The sequence below is a fragment of the Danio rerio genome, chromosome 12, assembly GCF_052040795.2.
Source record: "Danio rerio strain M-AB ecotype USA chromosome 12, GRCz13ab, whole genome shotgun sequence".
Lineage (NCBI taxonomy): Eukaryota > Metazoa > Chordata > Actinopteri > Cypriniformes > Danionidae > Danio > Danio rerio.
In genome coordinates, this window is record NC_141032.1 from 9,316,535 (window position 1) to 9,339,158 (window position 22,624).

The following is a 22,624-nucleotide window of genomic DNA, read 5'->3' on the forward strand; positions in this document are numbered from 1 at the left end:
GGGGAGAACGTGAGCGAATGAAGCTAGCTCACAAAATGAGACAAACCTTGAGGAGACGCATGAGTTTATAGTTTACAAAGTTAAAATGCAAAGAAATGAACAGTGATTTAATGCCCTGCTACATTTGTTATTCGTAATTTCATATACACATAACCACAATTTATATCATTATAAAGATAAGTGTGTTCATGTAAACCCTATAAATGAGGACTTCTCCCTCGATCCCCGTATCCAGCAGGTCTCCTGACGTGTCTATTTTAACCATTAGCCCTGCTGCTGGTAATCTGGAGGATTTAGGCAAACGAACGAACAAACTCCTGATAAAAGACAGTGTCCGCCATTCTCTAATTCTCGTGCTGCTCTTGCGACAAAAATGCTAGCAGCACACACACAGCTTTGCTGTATGATCGGCCCTGACAAGATCGCGGGGGAAAACATGCAACAAACCGCGTGGATCATGGAAACAAACGCATATGAGCCTTCATGAACGGCTAAATACTGTGTGCCCGTGCCGTGGGTCCGTGACGTGTCTCACAGCTCGGGCTTAACTCTGGCAGGTCTCATGAATAATTAAGCAGCCGGCTCTTCTCATAGGATAAGAAAACTCCGCTATGAATAATAATGAGAAACCGACGCGTCATCATTGCACTTGCAGTACTGCGCTACGTCTCCGATTTTGATCCCGCCCCAAAAAATCATTTTAAACCCGGAAGCTGAAATTAGCTGACAAAAGCTCAAAATTATCCAGTTTTCCCCACAATTAAAGCTGACAGGTGCTAACATTGTCTTAACTGATGTTCAACACAAACAAATCTGTTAAAATAAAAAACAAAGTTCTCTAGGGTGTCCTGAACCTTTAACTCTGAAAACTGGACTGGCACAGTTTCAATTTACTAGAATGTAAAGCTGCTTTGACACAATCTACATTGTAAAAGCGCTATAGAAATAAAGATGAATTGAATTGAGTACGCCAAAACAGAACTAACTAACAGAACTAACAAGCCAATATATGACTAAAACACACACACATCTAATTACAGTAGCATATGCGTCATGGATTTGAAAGACTTCCTTGTTGCTCAGCGAGGGACTTACAGGCCGCTCACGAGTTCTGGGTGAGAGTAGGAGAAACATGACACATGCTGGGTCGTCAGCTTGTGCATGTGTGTGTGTGTGTGCAAACCTTCCAACACTAGGATTTCTCTTTGAACTTTTCTATGGAGTGCGCATTACCCAGATGGCGCTGTGCTGCTGCTCACGTTACATAATCAAAACAGTGCGAGCCGTGAAACATTTACAATCTCTTGCTCTTGCTTGCCTTTCCCTCTCTTTAAAAGGACGTCAAAACCCTCTGTCTTTCGAAACAAATAATGATCTTATTGTCAGACGTGAGCCATTGATCTGAAAGACATCCAAACCCGAAATCATCTCAGCCACATAAAGGATCCCGTCGTATTGCCTCCGCAGAGCTATTGTTCCAGCTTGAAATACTCCACAGCTGCAGCTCAGCGCATCCCTGACTCCGAAAAAATAAAACAATAAAAAAAAAACCTTGGGAGGAATGACTCACCAGAGCTGGCCACTGGATCTGCTTGGCTTTTGTTCCCTGCAGCTGGGCACCTTCTTTTCTTTTGGCCCAAACCAGCTGATGTTCCAGCAGAAAGATCTGGAAGTCTTCGTAGACCTTGACCCACTCGCGCTTATCCCACTCCAGGTCGTCAAACTCCACGTAAACCTGCATTGAGAGCAAAAACAAAACAGGTCAATGGACGATTACAGTAGTAGTCTCGAGCTCTAGTCCTATGAATTAGTGGTCCCCAACCCCCAAGCCGTGGATCAATTGGTACCGTGCGGCACAAGAAATCAATAATTATTTCCGTTTTACTTATTATCTGTGTCTGAACTAGGGATGCTCATTTCGGTTAATTTAGTCACTGGCATTATTATTTTGGGGGTTGCGGCCTAAAAAGTTTGGGAACACCTGGATTAAGGTAATCTCTGTTTACATGGTAGACTCTTAATCATATTATTGTCTTCCATGTAAACATACTCAATGTCCCCCAGCTTATAACTGGTGAGGAAACAACGATTTAAAACATGGTTAAGACCTTGCACAAGATTCGTATAAAAGTTACCCATTGCACTGAACTCTAATAAGCATTCAGATTGGGCAGTAGCCCAGGGCAAGTGCTGTGCCAGGACAGGCTATGTGTATCATGTTGTAATTGGCATACCATTTTAACTGTGATGTTGTTTGTTGCTGACATTTTGAAGAACAGCCGATGTTTATCAGACAATTTGTGTGACCTGTCATTATGTGACGCCAAAATCAAAACAAGGTGAAATCGATTCTGACATTGTGTGTATGCTGTTAGTATAGTTCAGTGCTGAATGTTTTTAGACTGCAAGAGATTTTCACACTTTATTTTATGCCTCTGTTGCACAAGTTACATGTGAGTTTTGAACTAATGATTGTAAATTATGAATAATTAGATGCCACTGCCTTCCCTATTATTACTTAGTACTTAAACATATAATCACACAGCAACAAGAACACTGTGAAAAAAGAAAAAGTTTAACACATTAATTGCCTTGCAAAAATTTATACTGGATTCACCAAAATTAATCGTTAAAATTAAACAAACATAATAATAACTGACATTGATTTTGACTCATGTAACCAAAGTAATGTTCAATACCACAGAAATACTAATAGTAAATACAAGGGGTGTGAAGAGAACTTCGGCTAAAAGATCTCGTGAGACTAAATCACGGTTAAGGTGAAAGCCGATTAAAACAACTCTCCCCTATCAGTCCTTATTTTCATTCTCGCATCATGAAGCTCAAGAGTTTGTCCAGCCAGTAGTGTGTTTATAGCTAAATATTTTGCAGTGTTTGCATGTCCTGTACGCCATAAGTCATTAAAATAGAAATAAAATAACATTCATTACGAGTTGAATTTATAAAAGCACCTAAATAGTTTTGCATTTTGTGATATTTTTTCAGTTGAATAAAAATATATTTTCCATTCATATATGAGCAAATATTTTCCCGTGTTTGCATGCCCTTTACAACATAGAATTCATTCAAATAGAAGTAAAATAACATTAATTACAAGTAGAATTTATAAAAAGCACCTAAATAGTTTTGAATTTTGCAATATTTTTTCAGTTGAATACAATTTTCTTCCATTCATATACTTCATCATTGAGGATTTCAAAAAATAGTAAAAAAATCTCGTCTTGTCTCGTGGAGAAAGGATCTCGTCATACCCCTAGTAAATACTAAACAAGTAATTAAGAAGTAAATTAATAAAGTTTTATTAAACAATGTTATTGCAAAGACAAGTCAGTAATAAAGTTAAAATAAAAATAATTACAGCAGCAAGGACAAAGACACACAAGATGGACATTTTGACCACTACTCAGGAAGATTCAAAGGAGAAGTGCATTTGGTGAACAGTACAAAATGGCTTGAATGTTTAAAATGCACCACGTTTCAAGCATTTCTTTCAGAACATTGTGCTGTTTTAGCTTGTTTGTCTGTTTGAGGCATGATGTAAACCCCAGCTGTACATAGATCTGTACCAAAATGTTCGTCCTGAGAATACCTAAACGAGACGGACTTCACCCTGACTGAAAACAAACTCTAGAGGCAATCGATTGAGGTGAAAAAGCACTCAGACCCAACAGATCAATGAAACGAGAAAAATGATCATTTGTTACATTAAAAGCAGCCATGTCCGATTATAAGAGTTATTGCAATTGAAAGCTCCTTTTAAATTGTTTCGAGTGCACTTCTTCATGAAAGTATTATCAATTAAATATAACATTTAACATATTAATATTATCAGTGAGACCAGGAATGATGGCTACATAACTTAATGCATGTGTAACACCAGCTCCACAAAAACCTGCACAGTGAACTTGTCAATCCATCTTGATGGATGATGCAGAGGAACGTAAATGGGTGCGTTCTGACCAATGAGAGGGCAGATGTACTCTCATGTGACTTGCAGAAACACATTTAGGTATGCTTTAAAATGTTACTCTGTGAAAGCAACCGTAACAAGAAGAAATTGTGACATTGTAGCTAATTAAATCTCTATTTTTGGAACAAAGCAAACAATGTAGATGTCTAAAAATCCCCTTATAAACATGCAAATGATGAGGACGCAGGACTGGCGCAACATACAAAAGAGTTTAGGAAGTTTCAACGTGTACCGTCCAGTTAAGTACTAGTGCTGATATAACACAAGCATACAACCATTTCTTGAAGTAAAACCACAAGAAGAATATGCCATCCCCCTGCGTTTTCACTTTAATATATTATTGTCTCATGCTTTAGTGGGATAGAACTATAAAATATGGGAGAATGTCGGGAAAAACAGGAGGGTTAACAGGTGTAAACAGGCCTTTACATTAAACTTTTTTGATCACCAGCCACTGTGGCAAGTAGATTTCCAACATTACTAGCTACTTGCCATTTTCACTAGCCACAATTTTGTTGTTTGGAAAATATATTTTATATGAATAAATGTGACTTTGACATGCTAAAATGACTTGATTTAGATGTTGTGTTGTCCCAGATCAGCAGTTACTACACACAAATGGTTGGTTAATCTCATATTAAAGAAATGTTATTGTAAAGGATGATAATTAAACTATATTAACAAAAATAACTGTAAGCAAAAGAAAGCAGGTAAAAACATACCACGAGTGATATTGAAAGATGATCACATGCCTGAGAATATTAAAACAAAAGCAGTGACTGTTGCTGTTGCTTACAAATATATATATTTTTCAATCTTAAACTCTTAAAAGCAGCAGGACTGTGGGTACACGAGCATCGTTTTTTGTCTAGTCTTTTTCAAATAGAACCGATCGCAAGTGAACGGGAAAAAATCGCAAGTAAATGGGAGCGCATCGCATCACCTGTGCGCGCGAGTAATAATCCTGTCATATGGTATTCACCTGCTTTGTCTCAAGCGAACACAATTATTGTTTTCAGTCGTGCTGTTTCTCGATTCTAAGATCACAATTGCACGTATATTGGGCCATCCTTATTGTCGAACCCTGCTTTAAGAAAACTACAATGTAAAAATTATTTCCAATCTGCCACAGTGGCTGGTGGGAGCGGCTGTCTTACCCGCCAAAGCTGAAATCTACCGGCATTTGGCGGGTTGGCGGGTGTTAATGTAAAGCCCTGGGTATAAATATTATTACATGCTTCATTTGTCACAGTTACTATCCACATCATATATTGCTTGTTGTACAATATATGGATTATAGTGTGGTCTATTTATAATTTTTTTTTTATCAAATTTGTACTGTTACATATATATTTTATATATTTATACTGTCTTTTCTCTTTTACTCTTATTTGTTTAGCTGTTAAAAAATCTGATAAATTAATCTTTAAAAAAAATGCTTATTCACAGACATTAAAGCTCAGTGGCCTTAAATTCTGCTGTGATTTCATGGACAGATGTGTTCACTCCAGACGCGCTGAATGTCCAGCATTCCTCGCCTTGTTCCTGCTGTTATCCTTAGCTATGAAACAACCCACAGCCATGTGAGTCAAAGTGGAGCTTGACGTTTGTGTGTTTGTGAGACACTGAGACAAGAGGGAGAACATGTGTTTGAGCTGTCGGATGTTTTCGACATATGCAGCGTGTCATAACGACAGCATGTTTTTGGTCTGTTCTTTTGCCACATGTGAGCGTAAAGCGGGTGTAGCGTGATAGGCTGGAGAACTGGTTTCCAAAAAATAAGCCGCACTGAAGGTTTGGCACAATTTCTTAACCTGCATTCCAACTGGAAAAACAGTTCCTCCACTGGACAACATCCATCTGTTGACTAATCTTTTTTTTTTTTTAAGTGCGTCGAGAAAATGCCCAGCTAATGATCTGAAATGCTCACAGATCTAGTGCTGAGGCCTGTGGGAATCATCAGTGTGTGTGTGTGTGTGTGTATGTGAGTCAGCCCGAGAGCACATTGCACAACCCCAGTGCTGAGCAACGTGCAGTAACAGGAGCGGGGTTTCATAATGTGGATTCATACCAGAAATGATTCACTGACTCTGCCTGTTGTGGTTTTCTCACCATGACTGAGGTTGAGAAGGCTCTAATGTGTGTGTGTGTGAGTGTGTGTGTGTGTGTGTGTGTGTGTGTGTGTGTGTGTGTGTGCGTGTGTGCGTGTGTGCGTGTGTGCGTGTGTGCGTGTGTGCGTGTGTGTGTGTGTGTGTGTGTGTGTGTGTGTGTGTGTTTGTTTGGACGGGAGCGAGTGAAGAACAGACCTGTCAGGACACATTTCACATCTGGACCCCTCCAGTTATGTGCAGGTTAAGCTAAAGAAAACTGCAGATTTTAAAAGTATTGCTTGAAGCAACATCCTCTTTCATTACTCAGATCAACAAACATCTCAGTGCAGATTTTACAGGAATATTTCCCCTAGAGTAACTCAATGACCAGCAAATGAAAAAACATTAAACAATTTAATACTATAACGATTTGAGTTGGACTGTAGAAAAGCAACTTTGAATCTAGTCATTTGCAGGTCACTATGCTATTTTAAGGCTATTTGGTATACTTATAGAGTTACCAGTCTTTCTTCACACCAAGACTGATCACCATATAAGCATCTACACCAGGGGTGTCCAAGCTCAGTCCTGAAGGGCCGGTGTCCTGGAGAGTTTAGCTCCAACCCTAATCAAACACACCTGAACCAGCAAACCAAGTTCAAAATAGATATACTAGAAACCTCCTCACAGGTGTGTTGAGGCAAGCTGGGGCTAAACTCAGCAGGACACCAGCCCTCCAGGACAGAGTTTGGACACTTCTGATCAACACCAACAGACAATAATAGAGTGTTTACCATGTGCACTTTGCAATTTTGACATCTGTCTGTTTTGACATCAATTCTGACTGTCTGTTTTGTTTTTACTGAGCTGTACAGAAAATGTTCTCAGTCATTCTCACAATTTAGTGCAGTCATTGTTAAGATTCCTATTTAGAGATACAAGAAAGATAATTTCTTTCTTCATTTAGAGCTAAATGAAGTTGGATATACCTTTGAGCAGAAGTCCCCAGACATTTTCTTATGAAGGGACAAAAACCAAACTTAATTGAGGGTTATGGGCCGAAGGTAAATATAGCAAACTGTATTTTATTAAAATTGTCATGGATGATATTCTAATATTTAAAAATAAATAGCAAAAATAACTTATCATATTACCAAATTAATTACATCTTCTAATGAAATTATTACAATAAAAATAAATAATTAATGTCATAACACAATAGAGATCAATGTTGTATACACTAGTCAAGTTGCCGAGGTCTTGTGCATTCTCCTCTATCTGTCAATTGACAGTATTTGCATTCCTTCAATCATTTTCTTGCCAACTTAGTCCCTTTATTAATCCGAGGTCGCCACAGCAGAATGAACCGCCAACTTATCCAGCAAGTTTTTAAGTAGCGGATGTCCTTCCAGCTGCAACCCATCTCTGGGAAACGTCCACACACACATTCACACACACACTCATACACAACGGACGATTTAGCCTACCTAATTCACCTAGACTGCATGTCTTTGAACTGTGGGGGAAACCGGAGCACCTGGAGGAAACCCACAAGAACGCAGGGAGAACATGCAAACTACAAACAGAAACGCCAACTGTGCCAAGGCTCAAACCAGCGACCCAGCAACCTTCTTGCTGTGAGGCGACAGCACTACCTACTGCGCCAATGCTTCGCTTAGTATTTACATTAAAATATTAAATTAACAATCTGATTCATTTACAACATTTAATTGCAACATTTAATTTCAGCTAGCTTTTTTGAAGCTTAACGACAAAACAAACAAAATGTTAAATTAAATCAGAAATGAAAATATGTGCTAAATCGATATAAATAAATAGCTGTCATTTTCCTTCTCTTCTCAGATGTGACTATGGGCCAAATCAACCATGGACCAACTTTGGGCATCTCTGCCTTAGAGGCATACTGTAAGAGAAAATATATAAATATGTCCTCTCAATCACCAAACGACTTGCAACTAAAATTAAAGCAGTGAGTAAACACAACTAAAGTCATGTCATGTTTATTTATATATCACTTAAAGAATCCACAGCGATGCAGTGGCGCAGTAGGTAGTGCTGTCACCTCACAGCAAGAAGGTCGCTGGTTCGAGCCTTGGCTGGGTCAGTTGGCGTTTCTGCGTGGAGTTTCCATGTTCTCCCTGTGTTCATGTGGGTTTCCTCCGGGTGCTCCGGTTTCCGCCACAGTCCAAAGACATGCTTTACAGGTGAATTGGGTAGGCTAAATTGTCCATATTGTATAGGTGTGAATGAGTGTGTATGGATGTTTCCTAGAGATGGGTTGCAGCTGGAAGGGCATCCGCTCCGTAAAACATATGCTGGATAAGTTGGTGATTCATTCCGCTGTGGTGACCTGTGATTATTAATAGAACTGAGCCGATAAGAAAAAGAATGAATGAATGGGATAGTTCACCCAAAATGAAATGTACTCATCATGTACTCACCCGCATGTGGTTACAAACCTTTATGAGTTTCCTTTTTCTGTTGAACACAAAATATATTTTAAAAAAATGTACAAACCAATGACTTCCAAAAACAGAAATGAAAGTCAATAGCTGTAGATTTCCAACATATTTCAAAGTAACTTCCTTTGTGTTCAACAGAAGACAAAACTCAAACAAATAATAAATGATGACATGAATGTTTTTTAGAAATCTGTGTGAACTATCCCTTTAACACATCAGACTGCTTTAAAACATGTAGCTCTATAATACTGAACAACTATTAAACATAATTGGAATTACACTTAAGGACAGAAAAAAATTAATAAAACAGAGAATATTTCCTTACCAATGGCGGCAGAGCCTCTGATTACTCTCATCAAATAATACGTATTCACCACAAAACAAAAGAGCTCAAAATGTGTTTAATAGCAGAGTGGAACTTTTCCAGAAAGTTTACTTTTGGTAAAAACTACTTTTCAACTTTTTGTACACTATCCTTATCTCAATAAATTAGAACAATGATTACAACTTAATGGTTACTGCCCTCGTTGCAATAGCAACAGCCCTTGTTGCAAGTCAAAGACACCCTCCCCCATCCCCAGCTATAAACAAACAGCAAGTTAGTACTACTCAAAGAAATCTAATCCTGTCCAAAGTGTGATTGAAGATTAAATACTGTATTTTCACTTTGCATCTCCGTATAGGCAATACTGTATACTAACCAGCACATGCATTTGTAAGTAGATTCAGGAGTACTGTAAAAATGTGCATTTTAAAGTACTGCTTGTTAGCTCTTCCAATTACACTATTTTAACCTTTTCACGTGTACGATCACACCGGTGTGATTAGAACTATCAGAGCACATGTAATAAACTACTAAAATTTTAATCTGTCGGTGCACACCGAGATACCGATAGAGATACACAGCACTTAGTGGTAGTGATAAACGTAGCGGTAAATGCTAATAAAATATAATTAATGCATAATTTAATAAATAACATAAATATTTCCCGCTAAATTCCAATCGCAGCTGTCTCCCTTCTAGCAACAACGCCCATTAACCGTCATATAACCAATAATACGATCATTATTAAGCTGTTTAAAAGACAAAATATCTGTTCTATCACATATTTGAGAATAGGTGTATCAGAAATTTTGCAATATAATAAGAAGATTTGTCAATATTAAAGAAAAGATACATAGAATATTGGGGCTGGTGGGTCATGTGATAAATTTGATGCATTGCCGTAGGAACTTTGCAGCGCAATGGATTACAAGTAACAGTCACCAAAAAAAACTCACACAGGATAGTCAGCTGGAGTATTTAAAGGGTTAATATTGATGCTTGGTCATCTGACCTCATGTGATGCATGTATCTCTGCACACCAAATCACATGACTGCCCATAATGCCCACAATACCGGAGACGACCGACAGCCTATGTATTAGTAGGCCTGGATCAGTACAGCAAGTAAACCTATTCATTAACTCTGTCTAAATCTGCATGATCCATCAGCAAACATAATAACAGAAACAAAATCTCCTCCCAAATTAATAATAAAACATATGAAACAGTCTGTGATGCCCAAAAATGGTTCTGCAAGTGGACAGCTTACTACATTTTGTGACGCCGCCTCTTTGTCTGTGTGTATATGTGTGTGTGTGCAGGCATGTAAAGTCCGGCCTTCATTCCTGTAGTGAAACACGTGACCGATGGATTCTGCTCTCCCTTCCCCCAATCCTGCTGCCCCCTCAGTCCCATAATCCCCTTCACTGCAGGGATCGTGGAGGACGACTTCCCTCATTCGCCCTCTCTCTCTCGGTCTCCGAATGAAACATTAACTTCATATTGTGTTTCTGCTGAACCCACCCTCAGTTCAGTCTCTGCCGCTGGCTAGATGAAAAATTCACTCTCATTAAAAATTGACATGGGGCAGAGGGCCAGCATGAGTGTATGTGTGTGTGTTATATCTTATGATGGTTATTCAGGCTATGACCTGTAGGCCTGAAGTTCTGGATATAAAAAAGCTCCAATAAAGCCGTACTTTAGAAATTAACCTTAACTGAACAATTAATCCTAAATAAAACTGATAGAGCTTAGTGCAAATTGAAAAAGTCAAGGACGGCAAGGTGAGCAATACATGTTTCAGAGTAAAACATGACACTGTGTTGATTTACGTGCATGCAGCTCATGTGTTTTCAGTAAATAAATACAGTTCCGCACAAATTTCTCGCCACACATACTACTATGATTGAAACATGCACTTGGGGCAATGTCACATCCGTCAGTGACCACCTGAGGGCGCTGTAGTGCACCAGGACTCAGCATCCCAGAAAGACTACATTTCCATACATATCACGCACATACACCGGAACTTATACACTGACCTGTCATCACATTTGTTCTGTTACCGTTGATTGTGCGTGGTATGTATGGAAATGTAGTCTTTCTGGGACGCTGTAGTGCCAACTGAGTCCTGGTGCACTACAGCGCCCTCAGGTGGTCACAGACAGCCTCCCAGGCGTGCATTGGCAAGAGGCCGCAGACACGCGCCCCTTAGCGCCCAGCTACGAGTGTGATATTGCGTTTATACAACAGTTTGACGGCACAATCTTGTACATAAAAAAGAAAATCAAACACAGAGAGTCTAAACGCCTTTTGTATTAGGAACTACTTTCTTCCGCCATTCATTCACATCTGCAGCTGACATCAAAACAGCAGAAGCTAGTGTTTGAACGACTCTGTCTAAAGTGATGACAAAACTGCTAATTTTTGCTCACACTTTAAGATTATAAGGCTGAAGGTGACATGAAATGCCATCCATCTACAGAGATATCTGCTTACAGTGTTACAGTCTACAGTATTTCTCTGTTGCAATCAGGATTTCAAAATAATTAACCCCAAAAATAACGATAAATCCACTAGCATTAACTTACCAGACTGCTGTTGTCTTTGTGAAAAGGAAAAACGCTAAACACGAGCAGACTTTGCTTATTTCAATCTGCCATAACAACACACATGCCTGATATGCGAGCAAGTCGGTATAAATGCAGCACTACAACATACAAAAAGAGAGTTCCTCTAACCTGCCAACATGAAAACCCGGGACTTTTATTAGGTTTTTTTAAAGTTCAAAGTAGGTCTGTGAGATTTGGGGAAAATATCTAATTGTGATTTTTTTGACATTGTGATTTTGATTTGATTTGCGATTCAATTTTGTAGTCAAGCTTCAACACAATAATCTGTATTGTAGCTTCTTACTGCTAAAATGCAGTGTGTTAGTTAAAAAAAAAGAACTTAAGTGAAGTTTTTCAAACTAATTTCGAGAGGAGCACGTAATATGATTGACTGCAGCTGGCCACCCATATACATTCATTTGTTAGCAAATCAGATCTATCCTAACTCACTATAAGTAGCCTAGCTAGATTTACTCCCTTATCTTCGTTTTCCGAAGAAACCCCCCATCAACCCCTTTCTCCTCCTTTCCTTCTTTACAAAAGGTACGCTCTCGAGAACCACCTGATCTCGTACTCCCCTCTCATGTTCTATGGACCTGGCGGGAGCCCTGGGCTCAACCATCTCCGAGCTCAGGGTTCTCTCCCGGGACACCATGTCAAACCTGCTAACAGTTGTCAAGCAATATCTAAGTGTGACTCTTGAAAAGATTTGAACTTATATTAGCAAACAACTCTGGAATTGTTCTTTGCCATGTTGCTACTATATGGAATGTCGATGGCAGTACTTTTAGATGAATTTTTAGCAAGACGGTCCTCATAGTCACCTGTGGTGCTGATTGTTGTATTTCCTCGTGCTGTGGCAACAATTCTGCGATAGCTCTTACAAATTACCTGGTTTTGTTTGGTGTCTTTGAAACCAATATATTTCCATTATACCGACATGCAGTTTTTTTCTATATATATATATATATATATATATATATATATATATATATATATATAAATATATATATATATATGAATTTATCTATTAATGATTCTGAAACAACAGATGCCATCATTCCGCTCATTCACGCTTTCTTGTTTTTTTGTTTTTTATTGTGGGTGTTCAGCATAGTTTGGTTTTTCAGCGCAGTTCGAGAACGAAAGTGTGCTAGTAAACCAGTCACACACAGATGGCAGTCAAGCATCTGCTCAGGGTGGGGAAAGTTAAATAATATGCATGTCATATCTCAGCGTTTTGCGATTAGCTAAATGCAATGCTTTAAATCTCGATTGAGATTTGGTTTCGATTAATCGCACAGCCTTATTTTAAAGTGATATATTTTCTGGGTTGGTTAGACAGTAAGGTTGAATTTCCAAAATTAAAAGTCGACAGAGCAGAGTTCAACATCCCATAATGCAATTCACAATCATAAATAAAGAGAAAAACACTTGTGAATCCCAATATATGGAAACTGTTCATTAACAGATATTTTTTTGCAGTGTACTAATAATGCATACCCACACATGCACAAATAAATACATAGATTTCAGATAAACCAAAAACAAATGTACTTCTCAGCCTTTAAATACACAGTACATTGCAATATTTACTGCATTTACCTGCTCTGAAACGGCTTAAAATATCATTTAACCACCTGGGGAACCTCAATTCCTACATCCAGTAATATGTCTGTTATCATTTACTTTGGCTAACATAAAATCACCATACTACATCAGGCTTAAGCCAAAGACAAACTGAGGGATGCAGCAGGATGACTGGAAAAAAATAATTCAGCCGAAAACAAGGGAGGATGGGAAGGCTGCTGGACAGGAGTACAGTACACAGACAGATGGTGGAGTTCTGCTCCTTCAGCAGGGTGGAAGCCGCCTCATTCAACATTCAACAGCGACTGCAACAGATACTCGGATTGATTACGAACCTGAACGAAAAAGAAGCCACTAAGATTAAAGAGTGTATCACACCTTCCGGCATTCATGTCTAGACTAATACTACAAACGCCAACATGACATGTTAATATTTTAAGGGTGTATGTGTGTGTGTCCATGAATTTCTCTCCAACGTGCCAGATATCTGTCTCTCTCTCAGTGTGATGTGTGCGCTGATGCTTCTGTGCCAAAATAAACCAATGTTTCACAATATTTCAGCCATTTCAAGGGAGAAGTTAGTGTTTCTAGAGCTTTTTAGAATACAGCCACAATTCAAATCGCACTATATATATATATATATATATATATATATATATATATATATATATATATATATATATATATATATATATATATATATATATATAGCATTTTCAACAACACATAATGTTTTTAAGAGAGAGAGTTAGGGGTTTATTGCCATATAAGCTTGGTAAAAACAGTTACAATTTACAAACAGTTTATAAATAACACTTTTCTGTATTGAAAAGGATTATAACAGCACTGTAAAACCCAATAATCTAAGTTTAACTCAAACCTTTTGAGGAAACCGATTGAAGCTTTGAAACCAAATGTTTTGAGTACTGTACACTTATATATATTGAGTCATACACACTTATATTATTTGAGTTGATATCGTCAAACATTTAGAGTATTAGTAACTTAAACATTTTATGTTCAGTTATCAAATCTGTATGAGTTTAGTTAACTTAAACAAAGTAAGTTCAAACAACTATACTCAAAAGGTTTGAGGAAACTGATTGCGGCAAATGGTTTAAGTTGACTGAACTCAAATGAATTTCGCAATCGGTTTCCTCAAATAATTTGAGTAACTATACAGTTGTTCGGACTTATTTGTCATTCTGTAACCTGAACGCAAATAGATTTTAACATGAAGCCAAAACTAACATGGACAAACACGAAATTACATAAAATAGGAGGTATTTTAAGTCAGATCTATTAAGATTATACATTTATTTCAGTCAAGTATGTCAAGTAGAATACAAGTTAGCAAGTATTAAAAGAATTAAAAGAAATCAACATCAATAAATACAAACATAAATATTTATTTTTCAATTTTAAGAGTTACTTTTGATTATTCCTTATGGAAGCTTCTTGAAAATCGAAATTGTGCTGTTAAGTAGCCTTAAAACTGACGATAGTATCATTATTACTTATCGAGAATTTAGACAGCTGACCTAGAGAGCTCTAAAATAAATGATTTATTTTAAACAAACTAAATGGATGACTTTCATAAACAAATACAAATTAAGTCTGGGTATATAATACAATGGATATTTTTGCGCAAAAAATAAACATGTAATAATTGAATTGTATTTATTTATTTTATTATGACTTTTATCTTTGTATTTTTTACTTTATTTATTTACTTATTCTCATTATTATTAATTTGCATTACTAGTATTTAAATTAATTTTATTATTTAGAAATATAAATAATTAGTTTACTGTTAATATGGGCAATGGGTTTGTTTTAATGTGTTTTGTAATTATTACTTTAAATGTTACTAAAAATATACAATAAAAATAAATAAATAAACATATAAATACTGTACATTTCAGTTGGTTCCTTACATAAAAGTTAAGTGTGGTAACTTGCCGTCGGTCCCAGTTGTAAAAGCAACAAATAATAACTTGACTTTTAGTTGATCATTTTGAAAAGTGTCAGAAGGTAGATTTTACTGTTAAACCATCTGTTGAATTGCATCCCAATCATCACAAATACTGCAGAAGATCTATTGAAACCCGCATGGACCCAAGATCCTCACACAAATCAGTCAAGTTTGGTGAAAGAAAAATCATGATTTGGGGTTACATTCAGTATGGGGGTGTGCGAGAAATCAGCACAATTTCTTTGACTTTAATTCCAGAAATATATTTAACCTGAATAAAAATCCAGCAAGATAACACTTTTTTTAATACATTCCACCCCATCTGTTTAACTACAGCCGAAAAGGGGCAGTGCTAAAGCTAAAAGCGGCAGGATCTGCGGATCAGATTTGACCTGGCATCCGGTTTACCAAGCTTACTGATCTGAAACTAATGATTCGCTGTTTACAAGAGAAGACTGATGAACAACAGACAAAGAACGCAGGTAGCAAACTGAACCAATGCGCTAATTAAAATACCCATGCACATTCTTTGAAAGCAGGATGGGTTAACCCGAGATAACAACGAGCAGAACAAAAGCAGGAAGGGACTGGAAACGCTGAACACAGATGACACCCTCCCTGTCTCCTATCCAGATGGAGGAAGCCGCCACACGTGCCTCTGCCATGGCCCACAGAACCCAATCGGAGGTCAGGCTCCATGTTTAATCTGATTATGGATCCGCTGCCAGCTGTACACGGTATAGCCGAGGGTTAAGTCGGTACGCCGAGCTCACAGACAACACAAGACGAGGGAACGTTTCTAATGGGAACAGTTAGAGGGTCAGCTCTGGCCATGCATAAGGGATAAGGGGTTTGTACGGACTCCAAAATCATGCAGGCAGCAGGGGTGTTATATAACTGCATTCAGTCAGACGCTCGGGGAGATGAGAGCTGCCTGCCTGGTTGTTGAACCCTGCACAACTAGATTAGGGTCTGGAAAAGCAGTTAGGCTGGGCCAGGCACGTCCTGGATTTGACCGGTTTTTATGTAAGACTATGGAAATGCCCGAAAATGGAAAATAACGAGGCTGCAAAAATTCCTTGTTGCTAAACAGTGCTGGACTCTGGCCATCATGGCCATTGAGCTGACTGTGTAGAGCAAGCAGAAACCAGGAGAATATATCTGCTGTATTTTTCGTGGGTTGGCAACATGTCCCATGTAAGTCATGCATGGTAACACTGCATAGTTTAGAGAAAAACACAGGTATGCAAGTTGCATCAGAGAAGCACTGGTAAAGAAATGTGTGGAAATGTTTACACACATTACAGACAAATTAAATGTATGTTCAACGACTCGAGGTATATCAGGGCTCGAAATTGCGACCATTTTGGTCGCATATGCGCCCGAAAATTAATCTATGCGACCTCGTAATATATTTGGGAGCATTAATGCGACTGCATGTAATGATTGTAGTCCGACCTGTTGATTTTTTCTAAAAACGGCTTCCCTGCCGCTATATTGGTTTATATAAGCCGTCAATCACTCAAGGTATTCCGCTGTCAGGTGACAGGTAAGGAGCTTTTATGACCACTGGAAATGCAAACGGCTGAAGAGTGAAAACTTAAACCACACAGGTTTGCAAACCCCACCTAAAGTTGAGGCGCAGATGAGAGCGATCATAACATGTGGTGAATATTGATCCGCCAGCTGAGATCAATCGAGTACGTGTTTTCGGAGAAGGCGCCCGAATCTTAATGCGTTGCATTCACTGCGTGTTCAGCACAAATGTCTACTAAAAGTCAAATCTAATACTGTACATATCATCGCCAAAGAAGCTCGCCTTTACTAAGTTTACACTGAAACTGCGGTTCATAACAAACAGCGGTAATGCGCCGGTGGTCATCGCAAGAATCCTGCTCTGCCTGCTCATAAATTGGGTCGGCTGACTCGCCTGCTTTTCCACAAACACAGAAAAATAAAGATCAGCTCAAACTGAACCTTTAAATTGACGCAAACTGAAACCATAACTTTTAAAGAGTGATAGAAGTGAGACTTTACTTACTTTTGTCTATTCTTTCTTGAGGTGTATATTATTTTTTCTATTTATTTACTGATGACTGTTTTGCAGCTTTCAGCATTAAATTGAATTATTTATTATAATCTTTTGTTTGTTTTGTAGCAAAACTATTATTTATTAAAGTGACATGCATGTAAAAACAGTAGTACAAAATAAATATTTCTTACTGCAGTGCTTCATTTTGTTTGATGCAAATTGCAAACTATACATTTATTTTCATAAAGTAACAAACTTTTTATAGCAGATAACCTACATTCAAGGCAGCATGATAATGAGAAATGTAATTCATTGTTACTATTATTGTCATTTTCATCATCATTAATATTCTATAATTATTAAACATTCATTTTGCAATTATTGCAAACAAATATCAATGTCATCTCAGCATTAGTTAGATAGTAGTTTTCTGGTTTTTGTTAGTCCTAATTGATGTTGTTTTAAAATACAATAAAACTTAAAATACAATTTGCATTGGTGCTCATTCATTTTTGGTAGGTGCTCCTAAATTTTTTCTTTTGCTCCTAATTTTTTTTTTGGTGCTCCTAAATATTTGAAGTTGGGAGCACCGGTGCTACCAAATAAAAAATTACATTTCGAGCCCTGTATATTCAACAACAAGCGAACTGAGAGCACTGAGGCTCAATTAGGCCTGTCACGATAAAGCCTCATTTGCAGTACGAGCAACTCGCAGCAGCAAAGCAACAAGCGACAATCATTTCAACAGAGAGTGAGCGACTTCCAGCGACCTCCGTCAACACGAGCATCAGCGACCGTTGATGGCCAGGTTGGCGTGTCCAGAGATGGCCAACTCCAAAAGCAACTTTCTTGAGCAACAGCCAATAGGAGCAACAGTAGAGCTTGTGATCATTCGAGCAATTCATAACTTTTAGATTTATTGGCTAGGGCTGAATGATATTGAAAAACGCTGACATTGTAATATTTTGTATTTTTGCAATTTACATTGTGATTTGATTGTAATTTCATGAGATGATTTACATAATAACATTTGGGAAAATTTTATAGATTTGCATTGATCAAAAGTGTTTCAAGAGTTCGCCCTTTGCTGATTGATTATGGAGCGTGTTTGGCATGCTGTCCGGGGAGAGAGCAATAGTATCTGGATGCAGCCTTTATGATGCAAGCTTAGATTGCATCACTCAGCGATGCAACGTCAGACACAATGCACTCAAATGGAGCGAGTGACGTCATGGTGAGGGGTAGGGTTAGGGGTGGGGTTAGGTGAGCCCATTAAGAAGCATTTCTATGCAGCTCAGATTGCACTGCACCAGGTCTGCATCCAGACCCCTCTCAGAGAGAGCCCTAAACTCATGAGATCTCGTGAGATCCTCGATCAATTTTTGTTCCTTTCAATATGATTTAGTAGCTACAACAACCGCAGCAATCTCTTAAAAAGAAAGACTAACAAAGTAAAATTTTCAATTAGTTTGAATACTTACCTGATAAGACTGAAAAAACAAACAATAGATGAAAAACCTAAAATAGCAACAGGAAACACTGAAACGATTTTTGACCACTTCATGAAGCTTAATTAGGTTTGAAAATTGCTCTTTTTGTAATAAATTTCATTTGGAATAATTTGTATCTTTATTCAAATGTATTGTTTTCTTGGTCATTTACCTACTAAATAAACAAAAAAAATGAATACATTTTAGGTGAAGTGATGTGCAAATAAAACTTATTTCAATAATGAGGGAAATTTTGAATTTAATTCAAGTAGACCTATTATAACGTAAAATATTGTATTCCTGACCATTTTCTGTATAATTTGAGTTATGAATTAAAGTATTGCAATACTATTTGGTATTATGACACTTCAGCTGGAATAGTATCGTAAGGTGAATTAATGGTATTGCGACAACCCTATGTACATGTACTAATACCAATATGATGCATAACCCACATGCTTATGATTCCCTATGAGTTCAGCATTCTACAAACCATTTAACGAATATCTGCCATTTCCCGTCAAAGAGCTGCACTATAAGTCTTAACTCATCAGAACTGAATTATTTCTATCACTCAGTTCCATTAATAGCTGGAACATCTGTTTAGCAGACAGAACGATGCTGTGAAATATGCAGCACATGTATCAGAGCCATTTGAAACTCTCCCGTTGTCATGACGATCAGTGCATGTCCAATCTCCAGTTTCTGTTCGGCATGTGATTCATTATTTCCCATGAATACTTTTTTTTTCTGATATAGAGTTGGAAAAAAGGCAGATCTAAAGGGAGATGACATGCCTCACAAACAAACCTAATCGCAGCTATAGATTTAGGAGATAACAATAGGGAAAAGTACCTACATGCAATAAATGTGAATGGGTAATGAAATTTCCCTCCCGCAAATTGTATAATACGATTTATTTTTCATTACAATTCCTTGGTCTGAAATCTGAAATGACCTCATTTCACAACATGTTGCGGAAGACAAATGCAATAAGTGCCACTTTCCAGCCTTTCATCCTCAAAATTGTGCTAATGGAAATATTACGAATACAAAATAAGAACGAAAGCCTTTAAAACCTCACAGGCTGATTTTTTTACAAATGTTCATCAAATGTACGACTCAAAACTATTTTAAAGACCTGTACAAGTTAAGCAATGTATGTAGATAGCAAACAAAATCTCAAGAGTAATCAAGTATACTATTTTACTTGAGCTGGGCTTACTCTACAGGAGTTTTAGGCTGATTTCTCCTCGATTTATGCCAACTGGCAACCCAAAAGATTTATCTTTTTCAGCTGATTCAGATTTTCAGCCCAGATTATCAACCGAAGGGATGTGTTTACATCATATCTTAACGCTCCCAATCTGCTCACATGAGGCCATCCTAATTATATCATGCAAATTTGATATTTCGAACTTTAAATAGGGATGATCACGACTCTCTAGATATGTAATGTTTTATTCTATATATATACACATATACAACAGTTCTGTCTGGTTATCGAATCTGATTGGCCGATAGCCATGTGATATTCTGCAATATAAGAACTTGTACAGCATTTTCACTCTTGTGTATTACTCCGCCCACACAAGTGGCAAGCAGAGGACTACAGTTTGACATTATATTGCAGCTGTTGGACAATATAATGTACTTTTGAGTTTTTTTTAGGTGAGAATGTAGATGTTTAGATTGCATCTATGCAGTTTATTTATAAGGATAGTGACTATTTTAAAATATTTATAATTTAAGAGACTGTTGTATAAACGCAATATGACACTCGCAGGCAGTATGATGTGGCTGTATATTGTCACTTGTGGGACACACCACCAGTGCCGACATACAGCCAGATCACACTGCTACGAGAGTGATATTGCATCTCTCTCTCTCTCTCTCTCTCTCTCTCTCTAATATATATATATATATATATATATATATATATATATATATATATATATATATATATATATATATATATATATATATATATATATACATACAGTCGAGCATTAATATACACAAATTATAAATTGGCTGTTTTTAGATTTGCTAATTCCGTTAAATAATACTCTCAGTCTTACCTATGGGGAAAGGTAACCCAGTAATTATTACAAACATTACTAGTTTGTTAAATGCCAGATTTATTTTGTGTAATTAAAATACCCATAAAATACGGAAAAACAAGGTTTCATTATAATGCAGCAGAACCAGGATTTTAAAATGCCCACATGCCAGTACTTTCAGTTACACTCGTTCACAAAGAAGAGGAACCATGCACTAATCTTAATTATTTATTCATTCATTCATTTTCTTTTCGGCTAGGTCCCTTTATTAATCTAGGGTCGCCACAGCGGAATGAACCACCAACTTATCCAGCACATGTTTTATGCAGCGAATAATGCAGCGATCACCCATCACCCATTCAAACACATACACTACGGACAATTTTAGCTTATCCAATTCACCTGTACCACGTCTTTGGACTAGTGGGGGAAACCAGAGCACCTGGAGGAAACCAACGCAAACACGGGAAGAACATGCAGACTCCACACAAAAATGCCAACTGACCCAGCAGAAGCTCGAACCAGCGACCTTCTAGCTGTGATGCGACAACACTACCTACTGCGCCACTGCGTCACCCTAATCTTAATGACCAATTTTGAAAATACATCCTTTTGATGATTAGCAAACACATTAGGCCATATGACAATTCCCGCTTTTCAGACCCCAGAATAAAAGACCTCTTAAAATGATAATTACAACCTGTCTCAGCACACGTTTGAGAAATGTGTAAACAGCTATGTGTCTGATGGTGTCAGGATGACATCTGCCTTAACCAACCAATTATCCCCAAAATAACTGCTGATCAGACAATGCATCAGTGATCAAACACGCAGTTCAACACTGATTGTGGAGCAGTCTGTGGATAATGTATAATGAATCACTACATTTTAATACCAGGAAAGCTCTTTGTCCTGGTTTGAAGAATGAAGTGAAGCACACACGGATCTCTAAGACGACTGCTTAAAGGGATAAAAAAAAAAAAAAACACACTACAAATGTGCAGACATTTCGATATGTAAGAGCCGGTTGCTATGCAACTAACAGCACATAGGCTAGTACACTCCATCTTTATCTTTTTCTCCATTCTGGCTTTCTTTCAAAAGGACAATGTCCGCTCTGAACGCCTGGGGAACGTGGCGAGCTGCCGGACTCGCTGTGGGTCAGTGAATTTACTGGACTCATCAGAGAGCAGAGCAGACTGGGTGGATTATAAAAGAACTGAACTCAAGTGACCCTTTCCCAACAGCCACGACTGTCACGGATTCACCTTGTGCCAGAGAATCAACCCAACTCAATCCTAGCACATTTAAAAGGCTAAATGACAATTGTTTTAGTAAGAAATGAAGGAAAATGTTTCTGCTGCTCTTTTCGCAATGCAATCTTTTCTCTGATGCATCATAGACCATTTTAAAATGGCCATGTTATGGCTCATGAACATTTTCTGCTTGTTGTTAAACTATTTTGTAACTGTAACAAGAGGCAATTTATTGATACCTTAATGTTAAAATAACAATACTCATGAATATGTGGACATTTTTGCATTTTTGGATGCTATTGAAATTAAAAATGTAATACAGGAAATAGATGTGGACCATTGTTATCGTTTACATCCCTCAAGATGGCCTATTATCACACTCCAAAACTGAACATCCGACCAGGCACAACTGAAACTGTTGCACCAGCTTAATATGTAAGTGTAATTAGAGTTAATTAATTAGAGAGCTCTGGCACGGAAGACGTTTAACTTATTCGAGGGAATAAGTTAATATTTAGCCTGCTTCAGGTTACACTTCAGGTACATTTCGGAGCTAAGAGCCAACAGCCAATCAAGATGAATAATTTTACATACAGAAGCAGAGACAGGCTGTGATGTGAAAACTGATATACAATTCATTTTTAAACCAAGCAACACTGACTTAACTTCAAGGGAAGAAAAGCGAAGTAAGTGGAAGAAATTAAATGTATAGTTCACC

General features: G+C 37.6%; 1 protein-coding gene and 1 long non-coding RNA gene across 15 annotated transcripts in view; one reads left to right on the forward strand and one right to left on the reverse strand.

Annotated features, from left to right (window-relative positions):
* Positions 1-22,624, forward strand: part of LOC147834393 (uncharacterized) — a 529,770-nt gene that overhangs the window by 305,310 nt on the left and 201,836 nt on the right. The gene's annotated exons all lie outside the window — the stretch shown is intronic.
* The window catches only part of jmjd1cb (jumonji domain containing 1Cb), a 231,102-nt gene that overhangs the window by 140,065 nt on the left and 68,413 nt on the right, over positions 1-22,624 (reverse strand). For all 12 annotated transcript variants that reach the window (XM_087275822.1, XM_087275820.1, XM_087275821.1 and 9 more), the window contains exon 2: positions 1,571-1,735. In XM_087275822.1, coding sequence (XP_087131948.1) covers positions 1,571-1,735 — 165 coding nt within the window. The remainder of the gene's footprint in view (positions 1-1,570; positions 1,736-22,624) is intronic.